General features: G+C 50.7%; 1 protein-coding gene across 1 annotated transcript; it reads left to right on the plus strand.

Moving 5' to 3' along the window:
* The first annotated feature begins 171 nt into the window (after nt 1-171).
* Acp7 (acid phosphatase 7, tartrate resistant (putative)) lies at nt 172-15,500 on the plus strand. Its single transcript, XM_047529267.1, has 13 exons — nt 172-559; nt 8,103-8,303; nt 8,480-8,662; nt 9,563-9,566; nt 9,675-9,794; nt 10,020-10,082; nt 10,176-10,290; nt 10,365-10,472; nt 10,557-10,614; nt 10,713-10,780; nt 10,881-10,952; nt 13,516-13,653; nt 15,237-15,500. The coding sequence occupies exons 1-13, from the start codon at nt 175-177 to the stop codon at nt 15,300-15,302; spliced, it is 1,581 nt and encodes a 526-aa protein (XP_047385223.1). The 5' UTR covers nt 172-174; the 3' UTR covers nt 15,303-15,500.
* Nucleotides 15,501-21,578: the final 6,078 nt, after the last annotated feature.

Genomic DNA, 21,578 nt, shown 5'->3' on the forward strand with positions numbered 1-21,578 from the left:
GAGGCTGGGAGCCGCTCTGGAGCCAGGCGTTCCAGGGTTCAAATCCTACCGGCTCCATCACATCCCAGCCTTGCCCCTGAATCACCTGGTGGCTCAGTTTCCTGTCCGTGATAGGACGATACTCGCCATGGCCACCACCTCCCAGGAATGCGGAGCGGCGTCCCCAGTTAATCTATGCAAAGCGCGGAGCACACCGCCGGGCTCCGAGGCTCGCGCGCTGCTCCGTGGCCACCGAAGTCTCTCTCCCTCTCTCTCCAGCATCTGGACCACCACTCCCCGCGAAGGACCCCCTACCGTCCTCCCTCCCTCCCCCGCAGGGGCACCCGCGGCACTGCCTGGCCTCTCTCCATCCTCCGCCCCCTCCTGCTGTTCCTGACGGATCGGGAATTTGATTTACTCCCCGCCCCTGCCTGCCCTGCCCGCCGTCGTCCCCCTACCATGAGCCCCTTGCGTGGCTGCTGCATCTGCTGCTGGCTCCTCCTCCTCTTCTCCTTGGGCGTCCAGGGTGCCCCAGGATATCCCAGCGCTATCCCTGAGCAAGTCCATCTGTCCTATCCCGGTAAGTGTTCAGGATTCCTTGCAACGAATCTCCAGTGAGAGGCTCTGTGGTGCGTCGTTGGTTGGGGGGCTCAGGAAATCTGTGCCGATTGCTGCGGAGTCCTAGGCTGGTGGCTGTTTCCTCCAGAGCCTCAGTTGTCCACCTCCGTGAAATGGGTCTACCAGCAGTCTCGTGTCTGGCTGTGTGGGATATGGCGGTGGTGTCCAGCCATGGTGGGTGCTCTCCTGCTCTCAAAGGGGGCTGCTGCTGCCCTTGCTCTCTGGGTCACTGTTGTATCTTCAGGACCTGGAGTGTTAGTGCGCAGTAGGCCCTGAAGTCCATCGTGGAAGAAACTTCTAATCCTCCCCACCCCACAAGTATTGGGATTGAACCCAGGGACTCTCAACCACTGAGCCACATCCCCAGCCCTTTTATTTTTTGAGACAGGGTCTCTGTAAGTTATCCAGATTTGGCCTCGAACTTGCTATCCTCCTGCATCAACCTCCTGAGGGCTGGAATTACAGGCATGTGCTTCCTCACCAACTCCCCATCCTTGATGAAGAGGTGGTGGAGCAGGCTTGGTGGCAGGAGTCTGTAATCCCAGCTACTCCGGAGGCTGAGACAGGAGGATCACAAGTTCGAGGCCAACCTTGGCCATTTAGTGAGACCCTGTCTCAAAATAAAAAATAAAAAGGGCTGAGGATGTGGCTCACTGGTAGAGAGCCCCTGGGTTCAATCCCTGGTACCAATAAATAAATAAATAAATAAAAATTTTAAAAGACTTTACAGGGGTAAAGTGTTGCAATCTGGACCTTCTGCATCCAGATTGCCTGGTTTTGAATCCCAGCTTTGCTACTTACCTACTGTGTAATCTTGGGTAAGTGACTTAAACCTCTCTGGCCTCAGACTCCTCTTCTGGACAATGGAGTGTTAGGAGAGCAACTTTGTGGTGAGTCCCCTGGTTGCTGCCTGTGGAGTGGCAGAAGTGAGCCAGGTGTGCGGTAGTGATTGGCCATGCTTTTGTCTCAGGACTATGCTGAAAATGACCAAGAACCTCCGAGAGCTTTAGTTTATGTGATTCGTGTCTATAAGTACTCCCCATATCAGAGATGGAAGCTGAAGCCTGTGCTGGCTCCCTGGTAGAGCATTTGCCTCGCACGTGTGTGCCCTGGGTTCCGTCTCCAGGATGCCACCCACAAAAAAAAAAAAAAAAAAAAAAAAACAAAACAACTGAGACACTTAAAAATATTTATGAATGAAGTCATTTAAAATGAATGCAAACAAATCCTTCTATATTAGTATAATGACTTCTTTTTTTTTTTTTTTTTTTTTTTGGTACCAGGGATTGAATTCAGGAGCACTCAACCACTGAGCCACATCCCCAGCCCTATTTTGTATTTATTTGGACACAGGGTCTTGCTAAGTTGCTGGAGGCTGACTTTGAACTCTCGATCCTCCTGCCTCAGCCTCCCGAGCTGCTAGGAATACAGGCCTGTACCACCATTCCCAACTAAATGACATTTTTTTTTAATGGAAAAAAAAAAAAAAAAACCCTCTATTTTGGCAAAGAAAAAAATATAATGAGGACAGTGGAATTGACTTACATGTTTTTTTCTCTCTCTTTTCTTTGTTTATTTATTTAGTGGTATTGGGAATTGAACCCAGAGGTACGCTACCACTTAGTGATACCCAGCCCTTTATTATTTTATTTGAGAAAGGGTCTCACTAAGTTGCCCAGGCAGTCTTCAAATTTGCAATCCTCCTGCCTCAGTCCCCCAGTAGCAGAGATTACAGCATGCCACCCATCCTAACTGGATTTACACCTTTCAAAAATCTGATATCCAGCTGAACAGGTGACAACCAGATTCTCCCCAGGTCTGCTTCTCTTTCTGTTTTGGTGATGCGTTGGTGCAGATGATGTAGATCTGACCTCACACAGGCATGTGGTTGAAACAGGGAGGAAGAGGTTAATAGGAGTTTCAGATAATTGTGACTATTTTTCTTTGCTACTGCACCAAAACACAATGTGAAGAGTTTTTTTTTTTTTTTCTTAATTGAAAACAATTTAAAGATTTTATTTTGAAGTAATTTTGAATTTCCGGAAGAGTTTGAAGGGTTGTCTGGAGTTCCTCTATGCCTTCATTCATCTTCTGCTTCTGGAACCCTCTTCCCTCACCCCAGTAGCACCATCAAAGCTAAGACGTTCACATGGATAAGATGTCGTTAGTGAACTTTTGGATTCTGCTACCATCTGTGTTCTCATGCATTCTCCCCAACCCCACCTTGCATTTATTTCTCTCCGTGCTGGTTCCTCAGTCTTTTCTGTTTTTCAAGTCCTTGGCTCCCTGCAACCTGCTTTTTCCTTATTGAGACAGGCTCTCACTATGTTGCCCAGGCTGGCCTTGAACTCTTGGTCTCAATCAATCCTCCTGCCTCAGTGTCCCCAGTAACTGGGACTAAATCTGCCCAGTCCTGCACCCAGCTCCATGACACTTTTAAAGAAGGTAGATGTTGGTTTTTGTTTTTTTGAAATGGGATCTGGCTTTGTTGCCCAGGTTGGCTTGACCTTGGGATCCTCCTCCCTTGGCCTTGGAGTAGCTGGGATCACAGGCATGCGCCGCTGCGCCCGGCTAAGAAGGTCATTTTTTTTTTTTTTGCGGTGCTGGGGATTGAACCCAGGGCCTTGTGCTTACAAGGCAAGCACTCTACCGACTGAGCTATCTCCCCAGCCCAGAAGGTCATTTTTTAAAAGTTTAATTGCAATGTGGAATCAGAAGTTGCGTGAATGAGCCGGCGTGGCATTTGCTGACCAAGTGACCTTGGACAAAGCACTTTGGAAACTGGCAACACGGTAACCCTGCCTCTAGGTGCTGCCGTGAGAATCCAGGGACACATCCTTCTTCCCTGGGAACACAGACGCAGGACACGCTTCCTGTGAGCTTTAAGTGGAGAATTCACGTGACCTCAGGTTGACCTTCAGGTACAGGTCCTGTTGTCAAGCTGTGGGTCTGTCGTGAAACTGTAGCTCCTAACATGACTCTTATTTGACAAAGAGTAAACTGAGGCTCACGAAACTAAAGAGTCTGCCTTCAGATCACATAATCTGGGATTTGAATGCAGGCGGAGCCCACAAACTTCGTTTTAAAACTTTCCATTTCCTACTAGCTTTATTTTTCAGAGTAGTCTCCAGCTTCAATCTTTAATTTATTTTGACGGTAATATATAAATGTTGTATCTAGAATGTTTGAATCTGAACCTCAGATTGGTCTGTAGATTTTTTTTTAATGGAACATAAGATTTGTATATCTTTAAGGGATACATTATGAGAATTCGATGCAGGTATATCATGTATAATCATCGAATCAGGGTAATAAACACCTTCATTTCTTTAAATGCTAATCATCTTTATGGTTGGGGCTATGTACTAATTTTAGATTTAACAGTAGAGTTCCAAAAATATTACAGAGAATTCCCATTCCTCCTTCATTCAGTCCCTGACTATGAACATCTTATGTAACCATGGTATAATGACAAAAACCAGAAAAATGGAGCCGGGGCACAATCGTGTGCATATTTAGTCCCAGCTACTTGGGAAGCTGAGACAGCATGATTGCCCGAGCACAGGAGTTCAAGGCCAGCCTGGGCAACATCGTAAGCTCCCATCCCAAACGGGGTGGAAATCAAAGCAAAACCAAACAACAACACAACGGGAAGCCAACTTTGGTACAGTACCATTGACAAAACTATAGACCTCATTCAGATTTCACTAAGCCCGCTGAAGTCTGCATGCATTGCAGAATCTGATCTGGGATCTCATGTTCATTTTGTGGCTGACCCTCTCGGGGCTCCTCCAAACTGTCAGTTTCTCATTCATTGGTCTTTTGTGATCTTTATGTTTTTGAGTACCGATCAGGTGTTTTGCGAGACGCTCCTCATTTTGAGTTTGTCTGGTGGCTCATGATTGTCTCATGAATTAAGTGCTGCATTTCGGGTGTCCCTCTCGGGAGTGATAGCAGAGGGTCCCTGAGGTGGTTGTGAATTTTGCTGCTGCGGGTGAGGTTGTCCTCGATTGCTTGGTTCAGGAGATGCCTGCTGGCTTTCTCCACGTAAAAGTCATTATTCTCCTGTTTGCAGTTAATAAATAGCTGGAGGGAGATAGCTCAAGACTCGAGAAATCCTGTTTCTCCACCATGTTCACCCGCTAATTTTAGCATCAATCAGTGGAACTTGTCTGCAATAATTATTAGTGTGGTGTTTGCCTGACTGTGATTTTCTAATTTTCTCATTCCCTCTTTCCACCTAATTGAAATGTTAGTGTAAGGAGGAGCGGTCCCTCCCTCCTCCGTTTCTTCAATTATTTATTCCTGTTAGGGACTCATGGATATGCCTTCTTTTTCTTTCTTTCTTTTTCTTTTCTTTTCTTTTGGTACTGGGATTGAACTCAAGAGCACTTAACCACTAAGCCACATCCCAGTCCTTTTTATATTTTATTATAGATGGGATCTTGCTGAGTTACTCAGGGCCTTACTATGTTGCCGAGGCTGACTTTGAACTTGAGATCCTCCTGCCTCAGCCTCCCGAGCCGCAAGAGGATTACAGGCATGCATCCGCTCTTGGCTTTTTCTTTTATTCCACAAGAGAATTCCGATGTTATTGTTATTTACTCTGCTGCTTATGGTGTCCCGGATTTGGTCTTTGTGATCTCTCCACATTGGTCTCTGTTCTTTCTTTCAAGAAGCGCCCCCTAGGGGCTGGGAGATAGCTCAGTCGGTAGAGTGCTTGCCTTGTAAGCATAAGGCCCTGGGTTCCATCCCCAGCACCCCAAAAAAAAAAAAAAAAGAAAGGGAGGAAGTGCTCAGAAAGCCAGGGGGCGCTTCTTTTTTTTTTTTTTTTTTTTTTTTTGGGTGCTGGGGATGGATTGAACCCAGGGCCTTATGCTTACAAGGCAACCACTCTACCAACTGAGCTATCTCCCCAGCCCCACTGCCTCCCTTTCTGACACCATCAATGATTGCCTGTCCCTTCCTGGAATCGACTATTCTCCAGCCCGTCCTCACTGCTTTTACTGCAGCATGGGTATTTAGAAACCAGTCTCAGCACCAGGGGTGCTCACTGGGCCTGGGGTGTCTCTGCTTTCATCCCTCTCAATAAACAGAGAAGGGAACCCATCCATGGATACAAACCTGCACACTCGCGTGTCTAGATGTCTGTGTTCCGCTCTCTCTGTCCATTTGGAACACCATGAGCTCCCGCTAAGACTTCCGGTTTCCGTCTAACGCCAGGGGTTTCATTTAACCAACCCCTTTCCTTACTGGGAACCTCTTTTTCTCCAACACTGAGAAACCCGACTCTCACCACCTACCACCTCCTTCTCTGTCCCATCTTAGTGGCTACATCAAGCAGTTCAGCATCCTTTGCCGGCATCCCTGGGAGATGCCGTAGGGACCAGTCCCTTTTTTCTTTTTCTTAAGACACCAGCCAGGACACTGTTTCGCCGGGTTATTTTCTCCCCTACGCCCTTCACTGTGCTCATGCTACTCATTTTTAATAGAATGAGGTCCGTGTATTAGTGTTGATCTTCCTTATTGGGTTCCTTCCACATCCCGGGTGGTTTATTTTTTTAATTTTGGGGTGTGCAGAGGAGATATCAAATGTGACTACAGCTCTAGGAGGCAGGCCACACAGAAGGATCAGCTCAGGGAGGTGTCTCTCCTGTCACTGCTGCCGTGTTCCCGTTTCACCTTTTCCCAGTTCTTTGCCACCTGTCCCCTGGTAAGGCATACATCTCTTTAGCCCCTGGAGCATCCTTTTTGTATTTCTTCCACACAAATGAGCAGTGAAAGAAAATGTGTATTTTCTTATATCCCTTTACATTAAGGGTAACTGAGGATTATACTCTTGTGTGTTTTCTTTTTCTTTTCTTTCTTTTTTAAATAATATGTCCTGGAAATCATGACATGGCAGTGCATAGATCTTCTTCCTTTTTTGTGTGTGGTACTAAAGACTGAACCCAGGGCCGAGCACCTGCTAGGCAAGCGCTCTACCACTGAGCCACATCCCCAGCCCTTTTCATCTTTTATTTTGAGACAGGGTCTCAGTAAGTTGCCCAGGCTGGCCTCCAACTTACAGTCCTCCTGTCTCAGCCTCCTGGGATTACAGGCATGCGCTGCATTCACGTTTGCCTCGCTCCTGCGTGGTGTTCAGGCTCTCCCCAGCCATAGGCATTTAGGGTGTTTCTGGAAGTTGTCAATTACAACGAGTGCTGCCACGAGTGACCTTGTGCACATGCATTTTCGTATTGCTGGAGGAAGAGCCCATGTCCTTAACATTCTGCTATACCATATGGTATTTTGAAGCCTTGACTTGGCTGCTAACATTTAAGAATTTGAAGCTACCACTTAAAAACCTGGATTTGCATATCTATCTATATTGTACGCTCCCCGGGGGATAAAATAAATCTCTCTGTAAAGATTTACTCTAGAAGTCAATAGGTTTGGTGGCACCTGGCCAGTTTCCTGCCTGGCAGCTCTCCAGAGCTGAGCCAGGGCTGTCCCTCTTAGAGAGGACGGTTCTACAGTTTGCGCATGCTCCGTACTTCCTGCTGCCTTACAGCTGGCCCTTGTCACCGTTACATTACCCTTCTGGCCACCAGACATCTGCGTTGTCATGTGAGTGCAATGTTTAGTTAGCACACAAAGCTTGTGCACAGTGAAGAATATTAATACCGATACTCACTTGACCCTGACTCCATCAGGCATTGTTTCAAGTGCTTGGCTTCCAGTCTCCCTCGGTAGCCACCAGCGATTGGTTCTAGAACCTTCCACGAACACCAAAGCCTGCTCCTGCTCACGCTCAAGTCTCTTACATCAAATGGCATAGTCTTTGCGTATCACCTATAGGCATCTCTGTATACTTTAATTCATCTCTAGATTATGTAGCAAGTGATTGTTAGACTGAGTTGTTTGGGGAACAGGGACAAGAAATAAAGTCTATATGTGTTTAGTACAGACTCATTTTTCTTCCTGAATATTTTGGACGCACAGGTAGTTGAGGGTCAAAAGGATGTGGAAATCATAGACACAGAGGGCCAAATTTTAAAAATATTTTTAGTTGTCAATGAACCATTATCTTACTTATCTATATGTGATACTTTTTTTTTTTTTTTTTTGCGGTGCTGGGGATTGAACCCAGGACCTCGTGCTTGCAAGGCAAAGCACTCTACCAACTGAGCTATATCCCCAGCCCTATATGTGATACTGAGAATGGAACTCAGTGCCTCACCCGTGCTAGGCAAGCGTCCACCACTGAGCCACGACCCAGCCCCAGAAGGCCATTTATATCTATCTATGTCTACCTATAGATATAGATAGATATTTAATCTAAGCTTCATAACAACCTCGCAGGGTAGATGGCATTATTACTCCTTTTTACGCACGGGGAACTGAGGCTCTGGGAGGAGAAGTGACCTGGTGTCCTTAACTGCTAGGAGTCAAGCGCTCCCACCGTGGTGGCCCTCCTGCCCTGGCCTCACCGCCGAGCCCCGGCCCTGCTTTTGTCTCCCTAGGTGAGCCGGGTTCCATGACGGTGACCTGGACCACGTGGGTCCCCGCCCCCTCGGAAGTGCAGTTCGGGCTGCAGCTGGCGGGGCCCCTGGGGCTCCGGGCGCGGGGCTCGGCGCGGCCCTTCGTGGACGGCGGCATTCTGCGGAGGAAGCTCTACATCCACCGGGTCACGCTGCGCCGGCTGCTGCCCGGGGTGCAGTACGGTGAGCGGGGTCCCGGCGGCGGGCCGGTGGGTGACAGCAGAGCGCGCGGTGCCCACCGGGGGCGCCCGGGACGCAGCGCGGGTGGGCAGGGCGCCGCGCCCGCTCCTCCTCGCACCCGAGGGCCACGGGGCGGGCCGGGCCGGGCCGCTGCCGACCGGCGTTCCTTCTGCCCTCAGTTTACCGCTGTGGCAGCGCCCAGGGCTGGAGCCGGCGGTTCCGCTTCAGGGCCCTGAAGACCGGGGTCCACTGGAGCCCCCGCCTGGCGGTGTTCGGGGACCTGGGGGCCGACAACCCGAAGGCCTTCCCCCGGCTGCGCAGAGACACCCAGCAGGGCCTGTACGACGCCGTGCTCCATGTGGGTGAGGCATCGGCGGCGCGGGGGGACGGGAGGGGGCGCCTGCGGTCCCTGGCAAAGCCCCAACTCGGCCGGACGATAATGAACAGGCCGGGCGGGGGCGCACGCCTGTGTCCCGGCGGCTCCGGAGGCCGAGGCAGGAGGATCGCGAGTTCAAGGCCAGCCTCAGCAACTCGGCCAGACGGTCTCTAAATAAAAACAAACTAGGGCTGGGGACATGGCTCAGTGGACGAGTGCCCCTGGGTTCAATCCCGGGTACCAAAAAAATAATAACAATGAAAACAGTAATAGTTTTATTTTAATAAGTACACACAATTAATTATGTATTTAATACTATATTATTAAATATTATGTATTTATTTAATATATGATAAGTATTATATATAATATGTAATTAATTTAGTATCGTCATTATCATCATTTTTAGAGGTAAGGCTAGTTCAGAATTCACAGGCTTGTGGTGGTGAGTGAATAAGTTAAGGTGACTGACATGTTTTAAGTGTCACCTCTGTGTTGGTTATCGCTGTCACCGTCATGTGAGGGGTCAGCGGTGGAAGAGGGGCCTGGACCTGCAGGTTCAAGGCACCAGCTCTGGACTCAGGTTCCCTGATTTGACTCCTGGATCTTTGCTTCCTGGCTCTGTGATCTGGAGTCTGGGGTCCCCTATCTTATATGGGGACAATATAACATCCCCTCTGAGGACCTTTTGAAGACTGAAGTGATGGGTTGTGGAGGGCATTGCTAAGTCGTGATTGGTACAAAATCAGCACTAAACTCTAGGCGTATTTATGTTGACTTGGGAGGAGACAAGCTGCAGACAGAGGTGGGGGAGGGACTCAGGGACCTGAGCACAGGCTGCCAAGTGTGAGGTAGGGAGCCGGGAGCCGGCATGAGCGGAGGCCAGGGGAGTCTCGGCCTGCCAAGCCACACCCGCACCACCAGGTAGGTCTCTCAATTCTGGCAAAAGCAGAGTGGTGTCTGGTCCTCACTCTCTCTCTGCCCCCTGCCCCCAGGAGACTTGCCTACAACATGGATCAGGACAACGCACGTGTCGGGGACAGGTTCATGCGGCTCATTGAACCCGTGGCCGCCAGCTTGCCATACATGACGTGCCCTGGGAATCATGAAGAACGCTAGTGAGGATCAAGGGCTGTAGGGGTGGGCAAAGGCTGGATAGGTGAAAATGTCCATGTCCTCCTTAGTGTCTCACCTTAGTCCCTCATGCTTCAGTGTCTCATTTGTAGTAACTAAAAAAGCGATGAGGAGTGGGCTGGCGAGCTGGACTCTGGGTCTGAGAGTGCGCTGGGGGTTGGGGCTGCAGCTCCAGGCCTCACCTAGACCTCTGACTTGCTTTTCGCCAGCAACTTCTCTAACTACAAGGCCCGGTTTAGTATGCCAGGGGACAATGAAGGCTTGTGGTACAGGTAATCCGGGGCGTGCTGGCGGGTCGGCCTCGGTCCCCTGAAGGACAGAGATGCAGAGATCCCTGCTCTGAGCCCTGCCCTCCGCCCCTCCAGTTGGGACCTGGGTCCGGCCCACATCATCTCCTTCTCCACCGAGGTGTATTTCTTTCTCCATTACGGCCGCCACCTGGTCCAGAGGCAGTTTCACTGGCTGGAGAGCGACCTCCAGGTAGGCTGGTCCCTTTGGTCCCTTTGGTCCCTGGCCAGCCTCGCCTCTTGGCCTCACGCGGGGCTTCTCTTTAGAAAGCCAACCAGAACCGGGCGGCGAGGCCGTGGATCATCACCATGGGCCACCGGCCCATGTACTGCTCCAACGCCGACCTGGACGACTGCAGGTGGCACGAGAGCAAGGTGAGGCCCGGCCCCGCGGGGCGGATCTGGGCGCCAGCGGGCGTCGGCCTGGGGCGCCCCTCACCTCCCGGTTCGTCCCGCCAGGTCCGCAAAGGCCTCCGCGGGAAGCTGTACGGGCTGGAGGACCTTTTCTACAAGTACGGTGCGTGACCCTGGGGACCCCGCCCAAGCCCCGCCCAAGCCCGGCCCAAGCCCCGCCCCCACGCGCCGCGCTCCGCCCTGACCCGCCTTCTGTCTCAGGAGTGGACCTGCAGCTGTGGGCGCACGAGCACTCGTACGAGCGACTGTGGCCGATTTATAACTACCAGGTGAGGCTCCTGGGGCCGGGACCCACGGCTGATGTCAGGGTGGTCGAAGCCCCTGGGCCCGGCCTGCCGCGAAATGCCCGCCCTCTTGTCCCTTCTCCAGGTGCTCAATGGCAGTCTGGAGTTGCCCTACACCAACCCACGAGGCCCTGTCCACATTATCACGGGATCTGCGGTGAGCCTGGGGAGGGGCCTGGCTGTCTTCCCTTTGGATATATGTGCACATATACATTCCTTTCTTCCTGGTACTGGGGATTGGACCCAGGAACACTCTCCCTCTGAGCGACATCCCCAGCCTTTTGTTATTTTTTAAATTTTAAAAACAGGGTCTCACTAAGTTGCTGAGGCTGGCCTTGAACTCACAATCCTCCTGCATCAGCCTCTCAAGTCACTGGGATTACAGCCGTGCCCCCGGGGCCCAGCAAGAGGACTTATTATTATTATTTTGGTACTGGGAATTGAACCCAGGGGCACTTGACCACTGAGCCACATCCCCAGCCCTTTTTCTTTATTTTTTATTTTGAGACAGGGTCTCACTAAGTTGCTTAGGGCCTCACTAAATTGCTGAGGCTGGTTTCGAACTTGTGATCCTCCTGCCTCAGCCTCCCAAGTAGCTGGAGTTACAGGTGTGCGCCACCACACCCCGCAAGAGGGCTTATTTTTAAAGCCGATTCTTATAAATGATTAAGATAAAAGTAAGACTCGCTGGGGATCAAAATTCAAACCGTACAGAGGGCAGGAGGTGAGCCACATCTGCCTGCGCCCCTTATCTCCTGTTCTTAGTCCTCAGGTCTCTTGGGTGGCATTTGAAGCTGTACTCTGCTATATAGAAATGAATCGTTGTCTAGACGGAGATGTGTTAATGGATCTCCCACTCTGCAAAAAATGACTCCCATCACACTTTGTACCTGGTGGTTCTCCAACGTGGTACTCGTCAAAACTACCTAGAGAGCTTTTAAAACTTCAAAGCCTGGGCTCTGACATCTGAAACAGGAAATAGACGTTACCAGTGTCTGATGGCTCCTCATCCTCCTCCCTGTTTCTGCCCATAGCTGATCACTGTTCAGACCTTTCTTGGCAGTGATGGTTTTTTTGTTTCATTTCATTGATTTAGTGAAGTGCTGTACCACTGAGCTCCATCCCCAGCCCCTTTTATTTTGTTTTGACAGAGTTTTACCAGGTTGCCAGGGCTGACCTTGAATTTGCCATCCTCCTGCCTCAGCCTCCCAGTCACTGGGGTTACAGGCTTGCGCCACTGAACTAGGCTCCTTCCATTTCCAATTTTGAAATGATCTCAGACTTAAAGAAAAGTTGCAAAAAGGGCAGAAGGACGTTCCATCTGCCCTTTGCCAAGATCCTCCGAATTTGAACCTTGAACCTCATTTGTGTTAATCTTCCCCTCTCTCCTCTTAGTTTTTATTTGTAGATCCAATCAAGAGTAAATTGCAGGACTGGGGTTGTGGATCAGTGGTTGAGTGCTTGCCTGGCACGTGTGAGGCCCTGGGTTCGATCCTCAGCATCTCATAAAAATAAATAAATCAAATAAAGGAATGGTGTTCATCTACAACCAAAAAAAAAAAAAAAAAACACACACACACACACACAAAGTTGCAGATATGAAGTCCCTTTACCCATCTGTATTTCCTTTTAAAAAGGACATTCTCTCACGTCACTGCAGTGTAACGATCAGAGTCCAGTAGTGAGCATCTGTAACCACTGTTGCCTAATCCACAGGCCTAATTCAAAGGAGCCAACGCCCCACCCCCACCCAATTTCTTTCCCAGCCCAGGATCTAGGCCGAGGTCACGCGCTGCATTTAGGTGGCTTTTCTCTTCAGCTTCCTTTAATCAGAAACATTCTCTCCACTCTTTCTTCGTTTTCCATGACGTTGACAATTTTGAAGAATTCGTGAAGTTGCTGGGTAGAATATCCTGCCATCTGGGTTTGTCCAAGGTTTGCCCACGACTAGATTAGAGTTCTGCAGTTTTGGGTCACAAGAGCAACCCTGTGTTCTCGGGATGCCCTGGACTCCATTGTGCCTGTGTTTTCCAGCCAGGAATGTGGCCTGGTCTGAGTCACTCCAGGGACGTGAGCGATTTGATCCCTGGGTGAAGGGGCCTCTGGCAGGCCGCCATGGTGAAGTGACTCTTATTTCCTTTATAATTAACAGGTGGCCCCTGGAGATAGGCAGATGCTGTGCAAATGTCCTATTATTCCTCAAACTTTCCCTCGTAGTCTTGCCACCCACTGGTGGCTCTTGCTTGAATCACTTGTCACCAAACTGGGTACCAAATGGTGTTTTTTTAGTTTCCGGCTCCTCCACCTAAGTAGGCTGGCTTTCTTCTGGAAGGAATCACTCTCCCTTGCCTCTGGCACTGGCGTTTTATAAAGCTTTCCAGAAAGCTCTACTGGGGCGAGACTTGCTGATGTCTTCTATTCTTCAAAAGACTTTTTTCCTTTAAAAATGTGCCTTGGCCGTCGTTCCGTCTCCCCAGCTTTGTGAGGGCCACCACGTCATTTATTTAACTGAAATGCCCCGTGGGCATCCGGGAGGCTTCGGGTTCAGAGCTTCTCACACTTTTCTAGAAATCAGGCGCAGCGCCGGAGGCCGGGCCGAAGCGCACACCTGGGAACGTGGTCATGAACTGACCTGGCTTCTCTTGGGGGCAGCAGGGTCATTTCTGCTTCCTTGGGTCCTTAACCTGCCCCGCCCCGCGTCTGACCGGTCCTCCCCGCAGGGCTGTGAGGAGCGGCTGACCCCCTTTGCCATCTCCCCGGGGCCCTGGAGTGCGGTGCGCGTGAAGGAGTACGGGTACACGCGGCTCCACGTCCTCAACGGGACCCACGTCCACATCCAGCAGGTGTCTGATGACCAGGTTAGTGAGGGGCAGCCCGGGTCACCTGATCGAGCTGCCTGGCGGGGTGCATTCTGGGGACGGGTAGTTAGGACCTTGAACTTAAGAATAAATAAGTCTGGGTGCTTGGGAGGCTGAGGCAGGAGGATTGTGAGCTCAAAGCCAGCCTCAGCAAAAGGGAGGCGCTGAGCAACTCAGGGAGGCCCTGTCTCTAAATAAAATACCAAACAGGGTGGGGATGGGACTCAGGGTTGGAGTGCCACTGAGTTCAACCCCCAATACCAAAATAAATAAGAAAATAAGTTAAAACTCTAGAGCTGAAAATCCTGGGTTGGAATCCTGCATCCTACCAAGTGTGTGACCTTGAACAACTTATCAAACCACTTGGAACCTCATTTTTTCCCATTTATGAAATGGGGTGGGGACATTCTTACCTCTCAAAGATTATATGGAGATGGAATGGCTTATCCAGGGAGTGCTGAGAACTGTGTGGAACTAGGGAATTTGTCAGCGGAAGGAAAGAGGTGGGTGGAATTCGAGAGATACTCATGTGTCCTAGAGGTGGCTTCAGGTTAGGTGGACCCAAAGAACCATGACTCAGTTTATTGTTCCATTGTGGTTTAAAATATGGACACATTGCGATTGTACCAGGCTATGGGTTAGGTGCTCTCTATTTAGAAGCACATTAGTCACCATAACCATCCCGCAGGAACAGATGTATCTTCCCATTTTACAGATGAGGGAACTGAAGCTCAGAGAGGGGAAGTAATTTTCCCAGGGTCACACAGCTGGAGGGTGGGCAAGCTGTAATCTGATCCCAAAGACCATGTTATCAGTACAAATCACTATCATTCATCAGACAGCGCACCCAGGACACACGGGCTTCCGCTGGCATTGTCCCCTTCCATCCTCACAAGGGCTTTGTGGGCTGTCCTGTTCTGTCGCTCCCCTCCATGCGTACAACACGGAACCCGGACTAGGTCACACAGACAGCGGAATGGCTGGAACGTACACCAGGGTTTGTCTGACTCTGGATTTGTGCTCTTTAAACATATTTTTTCTTTGGTACTAGAGATGGAGCCCAAGATGCTTCACCACTGAGCTACATACCTGACCCTTTATATTTTTATTTCGAGACGGGGTCTTGTTGTTAAGGACCTTGTTAAATTGCTGAGGCTGGCCTCCAACTTGTGATCCTCCTGCCTCAGCCTTCCAGTTGTTGGGATTACAGGTGGGCATGTGCCACGGTGCCTGGATCTGGGTCTGTTCTCTTGATAATGGCAGCCGACACCTGCACAGTACCCATCACGGGCTGGGCTTCCCTTTTGTCCCTATATGAATATTATCTCATTTAATTCCCATGAGCTCTGTGATGAAGGTACTATCACTATTTTTCCCCCCATACTGGGGCAGAACCCGGGGCCTCACACGTGCTAGGCAAGCACTCTACAGCTAAGCTGCATCCCCAGCCCTCAATTCTGCTTTTCAAATGAGGAAAACATAGGCTCAGAGAGGTGTAGCAGTTTTTCCAAGGTCACACAGCCCATCAGAGGCAGAGATGGGAGCTGAGCCCTGGCCACCTTCCTTGTTTTTGTTGTTGGCAGGATGGGAAGATCGTGGACGACGTCTGGGTGGTGAGACCCCTTCTTGGCCGGATGACGTACCTCTAGGGATGGGGGCTGCTGCCATCGGGAACTCCAGGCCTGTCGCCTTGGATGGTGTGACTGGACAGCGCCCTGTCCCGGGTGGGGAGTCAGGGCGGGCCCCTGCTCCTGACCCTCTGGAGGCCCTGTGTGTCTTGACGGAACGGGGCAGGTGGGAGGCCGCGCCCTCCTCCGCATCAGGCGGGCGCCCCTCGGGAATAAAAGGCTTCCAACTGTGGCTCCGTGGACTCCCTGCTCCTCTGCTTCCTGCCCAGCAGGCCAGGGGCATCACCTGCCCCGTGGGCACCGCTGTGGGGACCGCGCTTACCAGCAGGTGGCGCGCGTGGCTCTTCCTGCAGATCCTGGCCCCGCGCTCTCCCGCTGGGCTCCTGCCCTAGCCTCCCAGGCAGAGCTCGGCCCCTTTGCGCTGTCTGCCGCGCGCCCGCCCCCCAGCCCGGGCAGCTGACAGCCCTCGCTGCTGGCACCCGCGCCGGGGCCTTCTCTTCCTCCCATCCATCAGCCGTGGTCTCCCGGGAACAAGGCAGCCCGCCCCCGTGCCGCCGGCACCATAAGCAAAACATTGCAGTGGACAAGATGAAGTAGGATGGGGGTCACGTGGGGGGGGTGCACAGAGGAGGAAGGGTCAGGGAGGCTAGGGAGACATCACGGAGGGGGTGACATTCGATCTGAAGAAGCTGAGAGGAGACAGGGGCTGATGCCTGGGAAGGAACATCCCAGGCAGAGGAGCAGCCAGTGCAAAGGTCCTGCGGCAGAAATGGGCCTGTCCTGTCGGGGAATCAGCCAGGAGGCCCATGTGGTTGGAGCAGAGAGGCTGAGGAGGAGCTTGGGGGCGTGTGGGGCTCCGCCAAGGCTCACTGAGCTCTTGATCGTCAGAGGGCTCTGTCCTGTCTCGTTCAGCGTCTTCTCCACCTTGGGTCTCAGGCCCAGTGTCCCCTCCTGGGAGCCTTCGCTGACCACCCAGATAGAAGAGACCGCTTTTCTTCAATCGACAGTTCTCTCATTGACCTGTGGCTCTTGGCCTCCCTCCTGGAGCAGGGGTCTGTGAGGGTGACCAGGGACAGGTCACCTCCACCAAACTCTGCCGGACCCCTTCTCAAGCTGGGTTGAGGGTCCTGGCTGTCCCTCCTCCAAGCCCTGCCCCCTCTGGGCCACCACTCCATGGGGACAGCTCTCTGGGGCTCTCCCGCTGGGCTGCCAGCCTCGGGAGGGCGGGGCCGGGGCTGCACCCCAGAATCACCCAGCACCAGACGGGAGCTTCGTAAGTATTCATCACATGAGTGAAGGTCACCACATGGCAGCCTCTGGCCAGGTGACATCAGGGACAGCAATGAATCAACCCAGTTATGACCACTGGGAGCCACGGGCAGCCAGGGAAGTGGTCGGTCGTCCAACCCAGGTGACTAACAAGGAAGGAGGGAGCGTCGGGAGGGACGGACCAGGACTGTGGAGTCTCCAGGGGAGAGTCACTGCAGGCTGCGACTAAAGGCTGAGCTGGGCCTCCTGTGGGTCTGTCCCAGGCTGGGAGAGGCTGCGGACATGCCTGGGTGGCCGAGTCCGCAGAGGGCAGAGGCCTGGCACTGGAACCAGACAGAAATTGGAGTCAAGTCTCTGCTGTTTTTTTTTTTTTTTTTTGGTGCTGGGGATCGAACCCAGGGCCTTGTGCTTGCAAGGCGAGCACTCTACCAACTGAGCTATCTCCCAGCCCCAAGTCTCTGCTGTTGCACTTCCTGTGTGGCTGTGGGCAAGTGATCCACCCTCTCTGAACCTCTGTTTTTTCATTTGTAACATAAGGATGGCAATACTCTGGGGGGTGATCTTGGGATTAAATGGGTTCCACAGCCCTGGTGTCCTCCAACTCTTCTTTTTCTCACACCCTGGGACCAATTTGCCGTAAATTCTGTGCACTCTCCACTCCTGCCACCTCCTGAGCTATGACCCTTGTCCTGTCCCCGCTGGCCATTCACCACAAAGGGACATGGAACACCTGTGTCAGGTCTCATCCCTTACAGGATGTCGTCCTGTGGCTCCATTGTACTTACTAAAAGCCGGAGTCCTCTGGTGGCCCATGAGCCCCCACCCCTCCCTGTCCTCACCCCTTCCGCTCCCTCGTCCTCTGGCCTTAGCGTTGGCTGTTCCCCCTGCCAGAACACCGTTCCCCAGGTATCCATGTGGCTCCCTCCTACAGGTCTCTGCTCAGTCACCTTCCCTGATCGCCTCAGGTCAAACAGCCCCCCAGCTGCGGGCGTGTGGCTGAGCGTCGGAGCACTTACCCAGCATGCCCTGGATTCCAGCCCCAGCACCACGAAGCATTCACACCCCATAAAGCAGCCCCCCGAGTTCTTCCGTCCGCTTCTTCCCTCTACCTTCTTGAGCACACTTAGCTCTGTGACCTGGGGTGCGGGCACATTTCACTTATGTTTGGTCTCCTCCATCAGAAGGGGCAGTTTCTGATCTGACGTATAGTAGGTGCTCAATAAATGCCCTGACCCACCGACGGAAGAAATGGGAACTCTGGGTACAAGGCTAAGCAAAGCACCTGGCGCAGGAAGCACATTAGGAAAAGCAGGAATGACAGTGATCTGGGGCACTCCGGTCCCGGGAGCTCCCACAGCTGGGTGCAGGGGAGGCAGGCGGGAGGGGCTTATTCCGTCGCGGCATCTATGTGACATGCGCAGGAGGTTCCAGGTTGCAGGCAGGAGAGGCGGGGGCTTCTGCCGGGCAAAGCCAAGCAAGGCTTTGGAAGGTGGCTGCAGATGGAATGCAGGGCCACCGCAGGACAGGGGAGGGCTCGTGACCTGCTTTTCCTGCCTGCTGAAATTAACATGGGCTTAACACCATCTCACTATTGCATTTTTTTTTTTTTCTTTTTCTTTTACAGTTCTGGGGATAGAATCCAGGGCCTTGTGCATGTCAGGCAAATTATCCCTGAGCTATGCCCTCCTCGGCCCTCCCCTTTATTTTGGAACCAGGGATTGAACCCAGGGGACCTAACCACGGAGCCACATCCCAGCCCTTTTTATATTCTCTTTTGAGACAGAGTCTTGCTAAGTTGCTTAGGGACTCACTAAGTTGCTGAGGCTGGCCTCAAACTTCCCATCCTCCTGCTTCAGCCTCCTGAGCCGCTGAGATTACAGGCATCAGGCACCGCGCCTGGCGCAAAGAATTCTTAATAGACAGGAATTGCAAATGTACAAGGCTGGGAGAAAGCAGCCTGTCTCAAAAGGCCACTCACAGGGCCTGGGGGTGTCGCTCGGTGGTGGAGCACTTGCCTGGCATGTGTGAGGCACTGGGTTTGATTCTCAGCACCACATAAAAATAAATGAATAATATAAAGGTATTGTGTCCACCTACAACAACAGCAAAAGATTTTTAAAAAGGCCACTCACGGTATGATCCATTCCACACTCTGGGAAAGGGCAAGTTCATCTATGGCAACAACAGTGGATTAATTGTTGCTTAAAGCTGGGGCAGAGGGAGGATTAGGTGCACAGGCACAGGAGGAAGCTCTCTCTAGTGCTGGGGTGGGACCTGGAGTCCCACAGTGGGAGGCGAGCGCTCTGCCACTACCCAGTCTTTTACGGCTGCCTGAATGTGTTTGATGACTTGGGATTTTTCTTTTTTAATTCTGTCCATCACCTCAATTTATATGATTTTATCTATTCATGTATTCATTGTCTATCTCTCAAGCATCTGTTCTCTGAAAAAGAAGAGAAGTGGTCAGAAGCCCAGACCCGCAGAGCCAGGCTGCCTGTGTGACTTTGGAGAATTTACTTACCCTCTCTGGGCCTCTATTTGCACTTGTGTGGAGTAAAGCTAAGATACTGCTTAGAGATGTGGTGGGCATAAAGGAGGCTGTAGGTCCGTGCTCAGCACAGGGCCTGTGACACCGAGTGCTCAGCAGTGTTTCCGGTTGTCACCATTCAGCCTGCAAGTCTCCCCGGTGGCGTTCAAGGGATGCATTCACGAGAGTGAACTGCCTTTGAGAGCATCCTTTTTAAAGCCGGACTTGCCGGTTAAAATGGCCGCGGAGCTGTTCTCAAGCGTGGGCTGTGTTCCACTTCTCACCAGGCCTCCGTTTCCTCATCTGCTAAGTGGTTCTAAAGATCCCATCCCATAGACAAATGAGGATTAAATACAATAATGTAGGCAGAATGTCTAGAGAGGGCCTGGCATAGGGAACTAGGGAAAAATGGGAAGAAGCCTAAGTGTTAGATGAGAGGGGATTTAAATGCACTCTGATAATCAAAACCAATGATAATAAAAATTCTTACTAAAATAGTGCTTACCAGTGATATATATCTTTGCATACCCACACACCTCCCCACCTGCCTCTTGGTACTGGGGACTGAACCAAGAGTCACTTTACCAACACACATCCTCCAGACAGATCTCACTAAGTTGCTGAGGCTGGCCTTGAACTTATGATCCTCCTGCCTCAGCCTCCCAAGACGCTGGGATTATAGGCATGCACCCCCACACTCTGCTGTCTTTCTTTCCCTTTAAGAGCAATTCCTAGTCTTGATGAATATTACCAAAAGGCTGCCTGAAACACAGTTCACAAGTGAAGTGTAAGACTGGCTTTTTAAATATTTTTTTATTTTAAGAATGGATCTTATTTTGTATTCTTACCAGCACCAATTAGGACATTTTAAAGATTTTTTTCTGAGCTGGGTGCAATAGTGCATGCCTATAATCTTAGCAACCTGGGAGGCTGAGGCAAGAGGATCAAAAATTAGAGGCCAGCCTCAGCAACTTAGTAAGGCCTTGTCTGAAAATAGAAAATAAAAAGGGCTAGGTTATAGCTCAGTGGTAAAGCACCCCTGGGTTCAATCCCTAGTATCAAAAAACATATTTTATATTCCCCCCCCCCCAAGATACCTAAAAAAGATCAGTTTTGGTATGTATTTCATTTATTGCTTATTCACCAATTCCATTTTTCCTATTTATTGTTTGGGTTGCTTTCTGTATTTTTGTTCATATCTTTGGCCTATTTTTCTGTTATATAGAAATCTTTCCTTTCATATTGACTTGCAAATGCTTTCTACATATGAAGGACAGAAAGCTTTGCTTGCTACCCATGTAGTGTGATTTATCTTTTTCCTTGATATAGTGAAATTTATAATTTTTATTTTTGAGTTTAAATCCTCCTCTCCCTCTTCACCTGTTTCCATCCTTTAAAAGTCACCCCCACACAACCCCTCAGGGAGCCCTTTGGAGCATGCTCTTTTGAGTCTGATTTTTCTTCTTCCAGGGTCCCGAAATAGCAGGGTCTGCCCCACCCTGAGTAAGCTCTTGGGGCAGATCTGTCACCTAAATTGTTCCAAGAGTCTGATCTCTAACTGGGATCCCCAGCTAAGTTATAAGAGGGCTTCCCCTAACACAGTTCTACGGCCTATTGCCCTGAAATTTGTGCAGGGGCTTCAAAGAGGTAAGGACTGTGCCTGTTTCTCTTCCAATCTTGGGGGCCTGGGTAGGATACCATCATCTCAGCTACCAGTCTTGCTTTTTCTAAAGCAGGGATTCTGTAAGCCATAAGGATTTTAAAGGAGCCCAAAAACAAGAACGTTTAATGCTGGTGAGGAGACTGCTGAGGAGTGGAAACCACACCATTTTGTAATGTGCGCTCCGGCCATGGGGAGGCAGCAGAGGGCAGTGAGTGAGAAGAGTGCTGAATTTCAAGGGTTTGCCCCATGAGCAAGACTGAGCAAGCGAAGTTGCCTCCTGGATGAACCAGATGTGGATAACCATAGCCCTATTGTTAAAATCAAATGGCTTAGCCAGGTGCCGTGGCACACACCTGTAATCCCAGCAGCTCAGGAGGCTGAGGCAGGAAGATCACGAGTTCAAAGCCAGCCTCCGCAACTTGGCAAGGTCCTAAGCATCTTAGGGAGACCCTATCTCAAAATACAAAATAAAAGGGACTGAGGGATGTGGCTCAGTGGTTAAGTGCCCCTGGGCTGAATCCCTTGTACCAAAAAAAAAAAAAAAAAAAAAAAAAAAAAAAAAAAATCAAATGGCTTAACATTATGACTTCTGATGCATAGAAATGCTTGAAACTCAGGAAATGTATTAAATCTTCAAAATGAACATGCTAGGATTTGGGAATGTAGCTCAGTGTTAGCACCCTTGCCTAGCACGCCCAAGTCCTTGGGTTCAATTCCCAGCACTGCAAATAAATAAATAAATGTACATTCCCTCTCAACAGCTCCATTCATGGTAATATATTCAAAGGAAATAATCAGAGTTGTGCACAAATATTTAGCTCTTTAGATTTTTTTCGGA

This window comes from Sciurus carolinensis, chromosome 16 (assembly GCF_902686445.1).
Source record: "Sciurus carolinensis chromosome 16, mSciCar1.2, whole genome shotgun sequence".
NCBI lineage: Eukaryota > Metazoa > Chordata > Mammalia > Rodentia > Sciuridae > Sciurus > Sciurus carolinensis.

Excerpts from the sequence above, each read along its gene's own strand:
- Acp7 (XM_047529267.1), top strand. The coding sequence starts at position 175 with ATGCAAAGCGCGGAGCACACCGCCGGGCTCCGAGGCTCGCGCGCTGCT. Across the intron at positions 560-8,102 it reads AGTCCATCTGTCCTATCCCG|GTGAGCCGGGTTCCATGACG; the intron begins GTAAGTGTTCAG and ends TTGTCTCCCTAG. Across the intron at positions 13,654-15,236 it reads AGCAGGTGTCTGATGACCAG|GATGGGAAGATCGTGGACGA; the intron begins GTTAGTGAGGGG and ends TGTTGTTGGCAG.